This window comes from Acromyrmex echinatior, chromosome 18, assembly GCF_024713525.1.
Source record: "Acromyrmex echinatior isolate Ae372 chromosome 18, ASM2471352v2, whole genome shotgun sequence".
Taxonomy (NCBI): Eukaryota; Metazoa; Arthropoda; class Insecta; order Hymenoptera; family Formicidae; genus Acromyrmex; species Acromyrmex echinatior.
The window spans coordinates 7,565,911-7,580,395 of NC_141869.1; the positions used below are offsets into that span (position 1 = coordinate 7,565,911).

Genomic DNA, 14,485 nt, shown 5'->3' on the forward strand with positions numbered 1-14,485 from the left:
TCTTAAAATGAGAGACATTCCATAATCTATCTCATATGACACACATAAATTTAACCTGCTAATAATATAGATTGAAATAGTACCTCTTATAAATTTACAAATGAGTTAAACTCGTGTGCAGAATAATTTCAAAATAAAGACTTAAATTAATATTGTAAAGAAATCTGTTCAGAAATCACTAGTTATCCGAATCAGTAGTCATCAAAGTTTTCTTTTTGATGATTGAAAAGAATTTCGAGTAACAAGGATTTGTGTCGATTTAATTATACTTTGTGTCATTAAATGGAAAGTACCCAATGATGTTTAACGAGATGCGTGCGAAGACACTCAAAGTTCGCGTTATCTAACAGAGCGCGTAAATAACGATCGCATGCACGTGCACTTTGATGTTAAGTGGAATTTGAGAGAAGAGTAATCCTCGTAAATGAGTGAAACGATACTCCTCAATTGGGTCATGCGTACATCTGTATATACGAGTTTTAACAACATACAGAACGTTCATTTTTTTAACGCAGATGGAACTACACTTCGTAATACCTACTGAATTAATAAAACTTTTTAAATACAATAAATGCTTTTAACATTAAAATTACCAAAGTAGTTAAAATGATTGGTTTTTAATAAAAAGAATGCCTCAAATTTATAATGGTACTTTTTTTATATTTTTAAAAATATTTTCACAACTTTTCTTTTCTTAATGTTTAAATAATTAAATTGATCAATTAATTTTCATTCCTGTTGTCCAAAAAATATATATATTTTATTCATTTTATCCCTTAAAAAAGATATATACTTAAATAGCATAAATTGATCGTCAGTAGTTTTAATGTTAAATGCTCTTCTGCGAACTCCATTGCGTGATTAATCGTACTGTAAGTATTACAAAGTGGTCTGTCTGTATAACGTTCTTTATACATATTTTTCTATCTTTAGTTATACACTCAATATGCACGTATTAACTCGCGCCGTCACAAATATCAAACATGTATACATCACAAATAAAATTGATCGCATCTCTATTAAATGAATTCATAGGTCAACAATTTTATCGTGATGATGGTTTAATTTTGGATCACTGAATCATTTGAATGAATCGCGAAATACAGAAAATCTCCAAATACAATAAAATATGTATAAAACAGATTCCTTGTGAATAAATAAAGCGTAAACTAAAAAAGTTTTATGTTTTTCAAAAATAATTTCAAGAGAAATATATAGAGTTTGTTGTATTTTCTCAATGTGCGAAATTTCTTAAAGATATTTCTTTGAAAAAGGACTATTTCATGATTCAGTAATTCAAAAGTTTGGTTGAGTTTTTTCGGATACATTTTGGATATGAAGCAAAAGTATCAGATATTTAAGTGGGTGGATGTTCGTCTTGTATTTCGTTGCTCTCCGGCAACTTGATGAAGGACAGATCGCCGCCGCTCCACATCGAGTATAATTGTGATCTCGTGCACTCCTAAAATCAGCGACGTTTATGCAGTATAAGAAAGAAGGACGAGAGAATAAGCGACAGACTAGTTTCTATGATAACATCGAAACGTGTAACATAACAAAAGAGTGTAAATAGAAGAATGTAACTGCAGCGAGTAAAGCCTGTATGTTAGTAAAGACTATGTATTGAAGACAGGATTGCGAATTAAAAATTAATATTCTATAACAGAATGAAACGGATTAAAATTAAAAGAATCTAATTAGTTGAATTTCAATCTCTTCAATTCATGGTCTGCTACGGGCTTCAAAGTTATTCGTACGCTATCATTCTTTTTTTTCAACTGTATGCATCTTATATGTATCATCTCGTAGCATTGCGTCTTATTATTAGTCATTTTATTTAAATCTTCTTTTTCACATTTCTTGTATATATACGTAAAATTTATCTTTACTCTGGATTACGAAATCCAAAGTTTATGATGTGAAAATATCGGTGTACGAATATCTTTTTTTATCACTGTATATCGGTGTCTTAGAAGGTACCAGTTTAATAAATCTAGATTTACTAACATTGTACTCTCTCTCTTTCTCTCTATCTCTTTCTCTCCCTCCCCCTCTCTCATTCACTCACTCACTTACTCTCAATTTTTTTTTTCTCCATGAGTGAGAAAATAACTGAACTCATTTATTTACCCCGCCACCCGCGCTTTCAGAACCTGATCGGCTGTGTGCCGAGACACAAGAATCGGTCGACGAGCTGCTCTTGCGAGACGGCAATGTATCAGCTGTACCTTAAAAAAAATGTTCGATATGAGGTCATCGTGCTCAATCGAGCCTTAACGCCTCTCGAAACATTCTAGCGATATAAAATATTACGACCACAATGGTTAATGCACTCACCAGCTTCGGTCTCTCTATGATCACAATGAGAGTGAATGCTGTCCTTGCTATCACCGTGACTGCCGCTGGCACCACTCTGTTCTGCAGCAATATTACGACAGTATCAATCCCTTCGCGATTTCTTATCGAATTAACCACTTTATTATCGCGGTAAACGACGATGAGAGAAACCTTACCCGAGTCCCTATGTTCGCTGTGAATACTGTGATCGCTATCACGATGCCCAGATTGATCAGAATGGTCACTAGAGTCCTGAGGCCAACATCTAGGTGAACCTATCCTACGCGACCCCGACCAAATAGCGGAGTCGTAATTCGAGTCGAAATTGCAGGTTGTCAAAGTGACGCCCGGGATATGCTGACTAGTGTAAGCCGAGAGTTGATTGGACGACCGAACTCCTGCACAACGTACAACCTTCGAATCGTAAGATTCGAGAACGCGAAAAACGAGATAGCTACAATTTATATTTAGTTCGTCAAATATGTCCTTTTGATCTTACAAAGATCAGACAAAATTACAAAGGAAAGAAAAGTTTACAAACATATTGAATATTCAGTTTGAAATCGAGCGTTCATCTTCAGATAATTATTTTAAATTTTAAATTTCGAATTTAATTTTCGTAAAATTTTAAATTTTATTTTTCGAGATAGGACTCGGCCATACAAGTCACAATTTTTGACCCGCATTAAAGAATAATTTTTCGTAATAAAAAATTTCCTTCGTAAAATCATCTATATTGTCGTTGCAAACCATCGCGAGGGACTGAGGTTTTGCTACCTGGCTTGCAAGACAATAGCTGAATAGCTTCCTGGAGACCGTCCTGACTAGCCATTGACGTTTTCCACACTGAGTCAGGCGTGGTCGATCTACTACGATCTTGCTGAGGCACCCTTAAACGCGACCTTGCATCCTGGCGAGGCCACTCTATAACATGTTTGCAATCCCAGGGCATCGACCAACGTCTCATCGTGCTCTCGACGGACTCGCCTGACATTTCCGCCGCCGCCGTTTCTGACCATCTCCTCTGAACCTTGACACACGAAACCGAGCATGATGCGATAAAGAACGGTCGCGAGCTCACGAACATGTCAATTACCTGCAGAGGAAACAACGAATATGGCAAAGGAGACCTCCGACAATTTTGTGTGGACTGCTGGGTGGACGAAGAAGAAATTGGCGGTACCGGCGAACTGTAAAGACGTTCAAAACATTGCTGAAGCGCAGCAATGTCGCAATCGCCACTACCGCTTTGAGAACAAGAGCATTCCGCCATGCCACCTAAATCAGCAATTAAAAACAAAACCTTCTTAATTTCCAAAACCGAAATATAATCAGCTAAATTTCCTACTTCAATTTTTATTATATTTGATTGCTTTAATGCTAGGTCACCTATTTTAACACTTTGACTGTTGTGTGTATCCAATTGAATCCACCTACGTGAGTTCAGGGCGTATCAATTTTAGTATTAATTTGACACATATTAGTACCATCTGTATATAAATTAAGAACACTTTGAATTGTTTTTATATGATATATTGTAAACTCTGGAAGAGTCTATCAGCTTTGTCGAAAACTTTTATTTAAAAACATATTTTTTATTAGAAAATATTGTATTTTATTATATATTATATTTTAATGTAAAAAGTTTACTTAAAATTATGTTATATAAAAAATAATAATGTGACGTGTCAGGAAACCGATTACAAAAATCTATACGACAGTCAAAGTGTGTTAATATTTTCTTAAAATAATCTTACTCTTTCATTCAATTTATATTTAAATAACTATACATATCACTAGGAATTATATAATTTTAATAATATATACTTGGCTTACCCAAACACTCGCAACAAGCAACGCAAAACTGATATTGCAAATTTACGAATGTCAAGAGATTTTCTCTGAGAATATCCTGAAAGAATGGAAGGGTCCTATCAGTTACACCAATAGTTTAACAATGAAGCCTGAATGAATATAAATTACTGACATGCTTGTCTCCGTCATTGTCGCGAGATTCATGATCCCTCAGAGCAGTGATCACATGATTTTTAACAGTACTGCTGGCTATGTGCGTAGCTCTTGCTAATTCTTCCCACCCAGCTAAACACTGGCCTGTCAGACGACACTGTGCCACTGTATCATGCACGGAGAGAAGTGCTTGCAGAGATTGGGCTAGTTTTGTACCAGCTGTACATAGGCCATTGAGTGTCTACAGTATGAGAGATTCATTTTATACGAGATTTGATTTTGTGTGACAATGGAAAGTACTACCTTAAGCGTACCAACCTGTAAGTACGTCAACCAGTTACCGAGACATTCATTTATTTCTAACTGACCCCTCGAGATTTGGCCATCAATAGATTTTGGCTCCGTTCCTTCAGCCATAACTGAACTCTTTTAGACAAATTGTCTGATAAAACTCAACTCCGCTGCCTCACGCGCAAACATTTCGAGCACGTAGGAAGCAGACACGATACGCAGTTAATTATTCATCGCACTGAATATTTTATAGTTACAGAAGCAACAACCAGTGGCAAGCCAAGAGTTGATGCATTGATGCAGCGTAGATCCCTCCTGAAAGGAAACAAAAGTAGGCCATACGAGCGACGCTAAATGAGAACAAACCGTTTTTAAATGACAGTATACAATCTTCAAGTACTCACACATCTTCCTAATTGAATTAACGACCAAAGGATTACGCTATCGATTGTCCCGTGGAAAAATCATAATTTTTCCTATTGATACCGACGCTGTCCCTCGGACATCCGCCATATGAAAATGAGAGACAGAACTCGGAGCAATTGCGTGCCCTTTGGTGCGCACTGCGCCTTTACTTTTACTCCACTTGTCACCGTACTACTAGCCTAAACTAGTACTGCGAGAAGCTGTCAGATGACGCTATTTGATAGAATGATTTAGAATTTGAATGATCATTCAGTATATACAAACAAATTTTAAATAATCAAATAGTGAATCCGCCGATCATCAGATGCACATTCTTCTCGTTGAAGAATTACACGAGCATGGATTGAAAGACAAAATTATGTTTTAATAACCCGAGACATCATTTCGTATTAATGTTTCGTTCCTTGCGATTTCAAACAAAATATCGATATTGCGGCTATGCTCGGAATTCTTTCTTTTTAAAGAGATGTTGGAACAATAGAATTACCACAAATACTGACGAGATATTCTATTGAAGACAGCTGATCTTATGGAATTTCATGTGATTGTTCACCTTGAATTCCTTGAAATTTAAGCGATTTATTAGGAGTAAAAGATAATCCTATTAATATCGCTTTATTAAGATCCATATCGTATTATGTGCAATAGATAATGTTCATAAAAGTAAAATGAAATATATTATCAATAATACTGTCGGTGTATTACTAATTCAATATTACTGATATTCAGTATTATCGATCGATCACCTTAAAAAATTAATAATTTAGTGCTAATTTTATGATTTATTAGTTTCGTAAACATGTATATATGTTTAAAACTCAATTTTCAATTAAAACTCGATTTTTATTTTAAAAAACTGTATTTTTAATTTTATCGTCAAAGTTCGATTATCGATAAATATAAAATGATAACTTTAGAAAAAAAAATGTAATTTTACGGCAATAAGATATAGCATTACAAGTATGCATACTTTTATTTATGCAGTATTCATATAACAAAAAGTATTATCCAAATATTTATAATAATAATTATAAATTTATATCAATTAATAAAAATAAATGAGAAACATACGCTGGGTTTTGGTACCAAAAAGTGTTATTACTTTTATTATTTATATTTTTAAACCACTTATAATTATTTGTTTATATCAATTGTTGGTAATGTCATCATTCTTCAATTATCCCCGAATCCCTATTGTATTGTAGTCACGAAAATTTTCCCAGAGTTGGCCGTTTTTAATAGTATCTTGTCAGTAATACGAATTACAATAACCAAAATTGTCGCACTGACTATAGATTGCAAAATTTGTTTACAGAATTATAATAATTAACACAGATATTAATTATAATTAATTATAATTGTAACAGCCTGAAGATTTTATAGATAGAAGAAAAGACGTAACTTTTCCAATTAATTTGTGTTTCATATTTTCAACTTATCTGTAATTATCTGTATATTTTAAAAAAGTGATCTTTCCACAAAAAGCAGAAAATTCGCGCATTTTCGTTGCATTCGATGTTATCATTATGGAAATTTATATGAAGAAGCTATTAAATATAAATTTTAAAGAGTAAAAAGTAAGATATAAATTCGACAATTAGAGCAAGAAATTTAGGACGGCTGTACGTTTAATTACGTGATCAAATTTTTCAATTTGAAAGATTTCAGTTTTCTGGAATTCTATCGATTAACAATGTCTTATATATAGGACACTATCTATGGTTTTTTAAATTTCGCTAATTTCTTATTCTAGAAATGCGACACGTCAAGAAGTACCTGTGTGAGAGTGTGCCTCCGTTTCTCGAATGTCTACGGAGAAGAGGTAAACGTCGCTGGAGGTGAAAGGGGCCCAGGCTTACGTAGATGATTAAAAAAAAGACGGTATACGCGAGCAAGGAAGGGAGCGAGACATCGAAGTGGAAACGCGATCATGCGGAATATCGCAGCGGGTTTACAAGGAGATGAAGGAGAGTCAGGAATGGATTCGAGAAATGGCAGGGAGCCGAAGGCCCAGAGAGGGGACTCTTAACGGTAAAGCCGCGGTAACCTTACTGCGACTTCACGTCACTGACCACGACTGACGTGTTTTTTCCTTGAGCTGATATCCGCCAAGGTAGAATCTTTCTCTTCAAATTTCATAGAATATAATTAATGATTTGACTGTTGACCAAAGAGTTTCAGAATTCTTGATGCGTTTAAGTAACTTTGTTATTTTAATCAAGATAGATTTTAATATTATATCTTGAGGCGCAGTCTAGAACTTCTCTGAGAGAAGATCAGAAAAATATTTTGATTTGTAGGAATTGTTAATATTTTTGAGAATTTAAAATTGCGTCAAAGTTTTTGAGATTATTTTAATTTATTGATATCCTTTTGAATGAAATTCTATTTAGATTTACAACAGAAAAATATATAAATGCGATAAATACAATTACACTGTCCGACACGGATTTTAGATCGAATTGGATAAATTGATTCTTACAGATTTTTTGTTGTTGAAAATTTTTTGTTGTGGATTTAAGTTTCCTTTTTTTCAGTGTAATTGTTTCTTCTTTTATAAAGCCAATATAATAATTGTCTTTTATACATTTTTTTTTTACTAAAGACAAATCCGTAAATAAAACACTTTGGCTCAAAGGTACCAAAAAATGCCATTTTCAGCACTATTAGGTCAATTTTCTCAAAAACATGATAGAACAATTTCATTTACAGATTCATTTTTAGCAACACTGTCTGTAAACATTATTTTATCTTATTCGTAGTCTAGAAAAATAATTTTATATTTGTCGGACAGTAGTCATTATTACTATTATTAATTTTTTTTATTAATTAAAGAAACAACTTTATCGCTTTTATATTTTTCTGTAAGTTTAAATAGAATTTTATTCAGAAGGATTAAATAAATTATTAAAATAATCTTAGAAAGATTTTTTTAATCTACAATATATGACTATCTCAAGTCCTCTTCTAGAAAAAAATATATTTGATTACTTATTGATATCTGAATAATTTTTATTTTCTCATTGTCAGTCACGCTATTGTCGATCGACAGTTACTGCAGTTATACCAAATCACAATTAAAAAGCGATCTACCCTCGTAAATACTATTTACGATGAAACCGGTTCATTCCAACGTTACTGCAAACTTCAAAAGGGGGTCGATCGGTCATAGACGATTTTTCAGTCTAATCCGGTTTGATCAGAACATAGTCATATTTCTAAATTATCAAAGGATAATTGGAACAGGAAATTTAAACAGGATTTAGCATCGATGAATTTAAGAAATTTGGGAAACTATATCGGTTTGCTTGATGATGTCAAGTCGAAACGATACTTCTTTTCATAATACTCGCTAAAACTTTTAGAGTGAATTATCGCTTTGAAAAGTGAAATCTTTAAAGATCTTTTTCAAGATCGACTTAATTTTCACTCTTTAGAGTGATATTCCACTTCAAAGAATTTAGAGAGTAAAATAAGCATTTTCTTATTTGTACGAAATGTTTCGAAGTTTGCATCAAATTTCAAAAGCTCATTTTTATAAAATCATTTATATATTAGTTTCTTATTGAAATTTTAAAGTGAGATGTATTTAATTTTAGAAATTCACGTGAAAGTTCTTAAGTAAGCAAAACAATACATTTACGCAGCTGCATTTTGCATGTGTGTATGTGTGTGTGTATGAATTAGATAATTATGTATTAATGCAAGAAATTGCAGAGAATTAATAGCACCTGTCAAACGTAATATTTCTATTATCGAATTATTACTATTCAATTATTCTCAGAATGTATGTCGATCTATTCTATTTTTTTTAAATAGATTCTGTTGTTTCTTTGCAACAAGTTCTACGCTATTTTCTCTTAAATTTTAATCTTATATGCACAGAAAGAACAGTTTATTGAAATATCCAAAAATTTATAATATCAAAAATAGAAATATAGGCTCTAACGAATAAAAACAAAAATTAAAATTGCCAATATGAGCTGAAATAGAATAGTAATGTGTAATTTAGTTAATTCAGTTAATAAAAAAAATCTCTCAACTTTCCGTAAAAAATAATAATATAAACATTTCGGTCTTGTTCTCAAATTTAGCTAGATACAGATCGAAAAATAATTTTGTCGAATTATCAAAATAATTATGTAGAAGATTCAAATTGATCATTATGATGAACTTGTTTTTCCCGTGTGCTTATTAAAGTTATAAAAATTAATTATTTCTGTACTTGCAATGGTTATAAATATAAAATTATTTCAGTGTTTTTTTTTATATAAAAATTAACTTGTACTTTTTCAAAAAAATCATTGGTTTATTTAAAATTAATTTCTACTTCTCAAAAATATTCACTATTCTTCTCGTGGCATTTAACGAACAACAAAACTATGGTGGTTAAAGATACATATATATATATATATACAAACAAAGGTCTAATGAAGCTAAAGCTGATGTTACGCTACATGAAAACGTAGCAGCATAATGTACGTTAGCTGAATGTAGTTGCTGCTCCGACTCGGCTGGTCGACTCTACTCGGCGCAAAACTTTCATCGCCGTCGAGAGAGCAAAGCAGACCTGAAGCCCGGGGCACTCGATGGTCGACCGGTGAAGGGAACGGATCATCGTCAGTTATCCCGACTTGTTGCACGGCGAGCAAAACTGCGGGTAAAATGCCGTCAAGTTAATTCCGTTGTTGTTGTCAAGTTAATCGCGAATTTTTCGTTAGATTCACGTATGTTCGCGTTAATCGAATGTCATCAGATCCGAGGATGACAATATAATCTTGCGAGTGCGAGCTGACAAAGACGAGAAACTAGAGCGCGTCATGGAGAATCCTGAAGAAAGAGTAATCGCTCGACCATGTCGCAGTTAGCTCGAAGTTTAACCATTCAAATGATCTTGGATTGAGTAATATATTCGGTTATCATCGAGAAGTGACCGTTGGTGATGAGTGCGTAGATAATCAAAGAAGTGTCAAAGAACTAGCACGGGACTGTTAACTAGAAATATCATAGTGCAAAGAATTAACTGTAGAATCGTTAAGGGCCTTAATAAAAGATCAGGAAAGTACAAAACCTTGAAGGATCTAAAGAGTGAGAGGCTTTTAAAGCTCTGGTGAAACACGTCATTCTTATCAGATTGTTCTATCCGGTGTTTCGGCTTCATCAACTTCATTGGCTTTATCGGAGACGAGGGAAGAAATAAATTTCTCGTGAAAGTTCATAGTGCGCGAGTGCTTTCAAGAGACCCTTGTGAGTGGATCTCGCGGATATTCGAGTGCTAAGGTGATTCGTGGTTCGCTGGATCGTCAATGTGATCGCGCCGTCGTCCCGCCGATTCGAGGAGAATAATGTTGATGTACGGGATCATCCTGCCCTTCGTGGCAAACCTCGTGTATGCACAAGGCACGTATATATCACGATATTTGTAGATTCCACAATTTTGAAAGTGATGTAAATTGAAGTAAAGACAAAGATCAGATTAAAGTTAGAGCCATGTAGAGATTCTAATAGAGTTTGGCCATGAGCGATTTTGACAAAATCCCACGAGATAGAAAGGTATTCTTCCCTGAGAAAGGTATTCTTCCCAAGGACTTCTTCCATATACTATTTCTCTTTAATCCTAGAACACATAGTCTCCCAGACCCAATCAAAGTTTCACTTGCTCTGTACATGAAGAAAAGAAAAGAGAGAGTTTTATTGTATAACTTAATAATATAAATTTTTTTGGTATTATAACCTATGCAAGTATATTCCTAAATATCAGCTTCAAAACAAAAAAGAGTAAAAATATTAATCTAAACTAAAGCCTATCAAAGTTACAGTGGATCTTTTAGACATATGATGCGTGTTTTCAAAATTTTTCAAAAGGTGTGTGTTTTGAAGTTAACTTATAAATATTAATCTTTATGACTTTAATTAAGATTATACAATAAGGTAATATATAAGTTATAATATGAAATAGTGTACATGTAGGAAAAAAATATATTATATATTTTTCTCTCTCATAGGATTAATAAAATTTCGCTTAATAAAATCGCTCGTGGTCTGATTCTGTTAGAGAGTCTCGATCACGCGATTCGTATGATGTCGAAAGTTTATATCGCAATATATTTTTGTTAAAAGGATTTAATGAATTCGTCTCTAACTTACGTAACGATAAATATAGACTATCGATTTATTTCTCTCATCTAAAAGTCATATGCGATATTTAAGATTGAAGAAATCTACTTCCATTATGAAAACGACATAAGTCACTATTTTCTGAAATTTATCGTTTACGAAACATGAGTTACCTTCATTATCTTGCAAATTGAATGCAATTTGCATTAAATGCAAATTGAAGCTTAATTAATAAGATAATTAAGCTTCAATTTGCATTTTTAAACTTCGAATTAATTAAACAAAAATGCTTAGATTTTGTTATCTAAATACGCGTGCTATAAGGATTTTTCAATTTTTTATTATTTTTAATTAATTACTTAAACCTTATTACAGTAATAATTACGCCACTTTCGAATTATATTTTCTATTTTTCTCTTTATCTTTTTTCTGCAAACAAGTAAAAAGACGGTTGCACAATTTAGATATAATCGAAGCGTCTCACGCGAGAAAAAAAAGATGCCTGTCTCATAAAGAGGATCTTTCCTCGCTAAAAACCTATCGCTTGCGATCGATCTCTTGCAAAATGCAAAACAGACCTAAGTGTGCATCCTCTCTGCGTCTCCTCGACGTCTTACTCGGGAGAGTGCATTCCCCGAGTGCAACACTCCCAATTCCCAAAGCAAGACTCTTCCAAAGAGATACATCAGAAAATCATAAGTCTCTCCAAACATTTATTTAGGTTTTACTTTATCTGCGAGTCATGTATACTAGCAAAAAAGCCTCGAATGTGTGGTATTAAGGATGATCGTTCAATTCGCAATAGTTTCCAAGAATAATGATCAACAATAAGACTTTAATAGCCACAAGATTGACAGTGACTGAAGGGAGAGAATATCCACTTATTTCACTCGATTCGTGAGAATGTCCTCTATTAAAATTTCCGAAGGCAATCGAATTCAGAATCCTAAAAGTAGGAAGGTAAAGGATTTCTTCGACAGATTCGCGTTTTATTCGCCTTGTCCCTGGCGAGCAAGGAAAGGAATATAAGCGAGCAAAAACAGGTACCGCCCACTCTCGATTCTCGTCCTCGCTGGTTTTCTGATGTCTCGAGGTCACCCGATATATCCGTATAGATAAAGAGTCTTGCCATAATTGTCGCTCGTGTCGCTTTTCGCACATTCTCCCGATTCGCAAAATAACTAAAGTCGAAAACGCTTCTTATTAGGATTTGTTTTCTTTTCTGACATCGCGGAACATATTCACTCGTGAATACTCTCTCGGAAGCAAGAACACCTTATCTTTAAATGCCAACAAGTAAAAGTCTTGGGATACACTATCCCAAGTTCTACTTCGTGGCGCGCGTTTTGTTGCCGTTTAACAGTCGCGTTAATTCGTCATATTTTTTTCATCGCAGCAACAAATGTCATGGATTAAAAGTGCTTTGCACACATTCTACTTAATATAATTATACATTTTGCTATGACGCAAACAGACTGTCAGTCGTTAACTCTCGCATGTGAGAATGTGAGGAAACATACGTACAATGATAAATATGTTCACGCGATCTCGTAGACTTTGATTAAACTATGCGATTATAAAAAATTTTCCAAAAAACATATAAATATCAAGTAAACTGAAGAAATTCTGAAATTCGCTGCGTCTGAATTTGAAGCTTCAAGTTGGCGCATAAAATGTTATGCATTTAATTAATCAATCTTCAGATTTTGGTAACTCAATGTCAGTTCTGTGCGTTCAATTGAGTTATCAGTTTCGTGTCACTTTGTTAAAAATAAATGTGTTACTTTACATTAAATTGTATGATATTTCGTGCACCCAGGATGTTCGGTAATACAAAATGTGCATCGAAGAATTAGACTAAAATTCCATTAAATGGCAATCATATATCTGTTTTAGAACACCAAAATTTGAAGTTGAAAGTTCGCTAAAATTAAATGGCGTAAGCTACATTAATGCACTCCCAGAGTGAGTCAGAGAGTCAAAAGAGTTCGAACTGTACGTATGTGGCAGGGTACACCGGAAGTAGGGGAGACCCACCTGTCCCAACCGAAACGCGATCTGGCGGCGACGTACTTTGTCCGACCTACTTTGTACTTCGAACCTTCTATTTTCTCCATAAGAAATAAACAGGCTCGAAACTAGACCGATAGCGGCGCGAGAAACGGGATATGTAGATGATACATTTACGTCGAGGCGAGCCGCTTTTACATATTTCCACGAACCGTTATCCTTGAAACGTTGAGTTATCCAACGACGACGTCTAGAACTAAGTAGATCGTACCGATCACCCACTGTACGATCTGCTACTGTCACCAGATTGATTTCGTCCTTCGCACGAGCCTGTTCCCGCATATTTCTTCCTTAATGTATACGTAATCGAGAATTCCACCGGAAATAATATGCAATTTCTTTGCGTATTAAGAAATTATATATAAGAAATTATTTGCCTAAGGAACAATTTAAAGCGTTTAAAAGATGAATACAATGCGTCTTCGTGTTTGGCACATGAAATATTTTTTATCAAAAATTAAAAAATATTTCTTAATTATTTAATAGAAAATCTAATAAATTTTCAACAAAAATAATATATAAACTGCTAGTATTTAAATTAAAACAAATTAAACAAATTTAGATACAGTTAATTAAATTCCGAAACATGATAAATGTTGCATAAAGACAATTACTTATCTCGGACAAAAAATTAATTAACAGAAAAAATTAATTATTCCAAAGTGTTCAGATTTCAGGTTATTGAAAGAATCTAATACAGATCTACTTGAGAGTTGCTCAAAAGTTGCTTGAACTTTCCGTTATATCGAGTAGAATGTCGAAGTGTGGGAGGAGATTGGCACTGCCCATACAGATTCTCGGATGAAAACACTCCTGTGTGCTCGGAAATAATCGAGCGTGAATTCCATTTAGGCATGTACCTGCTCAACTGAGCTTTCAAGATTGCGAAATGGAAAAGGCAAAGAAAACGCATATAAAAACGCCTACCTCCGACAATAAAAATGCAATATTATATTAATAAAAATTACGTTTCATTCGTGACAACAAGACAATTTATAGCAACAGATATGGCAAACTTGAACGAATTAATAAAATAGAATAAAATATTTATCTCCTTCAGCTTGCTAAAATAAGATTTAGTTTATATTTTAAAATTTATATATAACTACACACATCTATTCCTAATAATTTAAAATCCAGCAATTAATGTATCAATATTACTTAATATACAATTTCTTCTTATTTTTAAAGATACTGCTTTAAATCTATGTTCGAATTATTTCCACGTTTTGCTTTTAAATTACATAAAATTGAAAATTGATATCTTTTGTAATAA

At 33.5% G+C, this 14,485-nt stretch overlaps 2 protein-coding genes across 5 annotated transcripts in view; one reads left to right on the forward strand and one right to left on the reverse strand.

Annotated features, from left to right (window-relative positions):
- Positions 1-1,178: 1,178 nt before the first annotated feature.
- On the reverse strand, positions 1,179-5,221 carry LOC105144772 (hypothetical protein). 4 transcript variants are annotated; one of them, XM_011053908.2, is made up of 10 exons: positions 5,001-5,219; positions 4,624-4,911; positions 4,325-4,546; positions 4,174-4,249; positions 3,434-3,615; positions 3,115-3,367; positions 2,514-2,735; positions 2,338-2,418; positions 2,131-2,222; positions 1,179-1,462 (listed from the first exon to the last, which is right to left on the reverse strand). In XM_011053908.2, the coding sequence occupies exons 2-10, from the start codon at positions 4,720-4,722 to the stop codon at positions 1,358-1,360; spliced, it is 1,332 nt and encodes a 443-aa protein (XP_011052210.1). In that variant the 5' UTR covers positions 4,723-4,911; positions 5,001-5,219; the 3' UTR covers positions 1,179-1,357. The 4 variants fall into 4 exon arrangements, with proteins under 4 accessions (XP_011052210.1, XP_011052209.1, XP_087271632.1 ...); XM_011053907.2 differs by having other exon boundaries at positions 2,131-2,228; positions 5,001-5,218; XM_011053909.2 differs by having other exon boundaries at positions 1,221-1,462; positions 2,119-2,228; positions 5,001-5,220.
- Positions 5,222-9,606: 4,385 nt separating this feature from the next.
- The window catches only part of fw (CUB and Sushi multiple domains furrowed), a 37,470-nt gene continuing 32,591 nt past the window's right edge, over positions 9,607-14,485 (forward strand). The window contains exon 1 of the mRNA XM_011053906.2: positions 9,607-10,422. Within this exon, the coding sequence (XP_011052208.1) occupies positions 10,368-10,422 (55 nt within the window). The 5' untranslated portion in view covers positions 9,607-10,367. The remainder of the gene's footprint in view (positions 10,423-14,485) is intronic.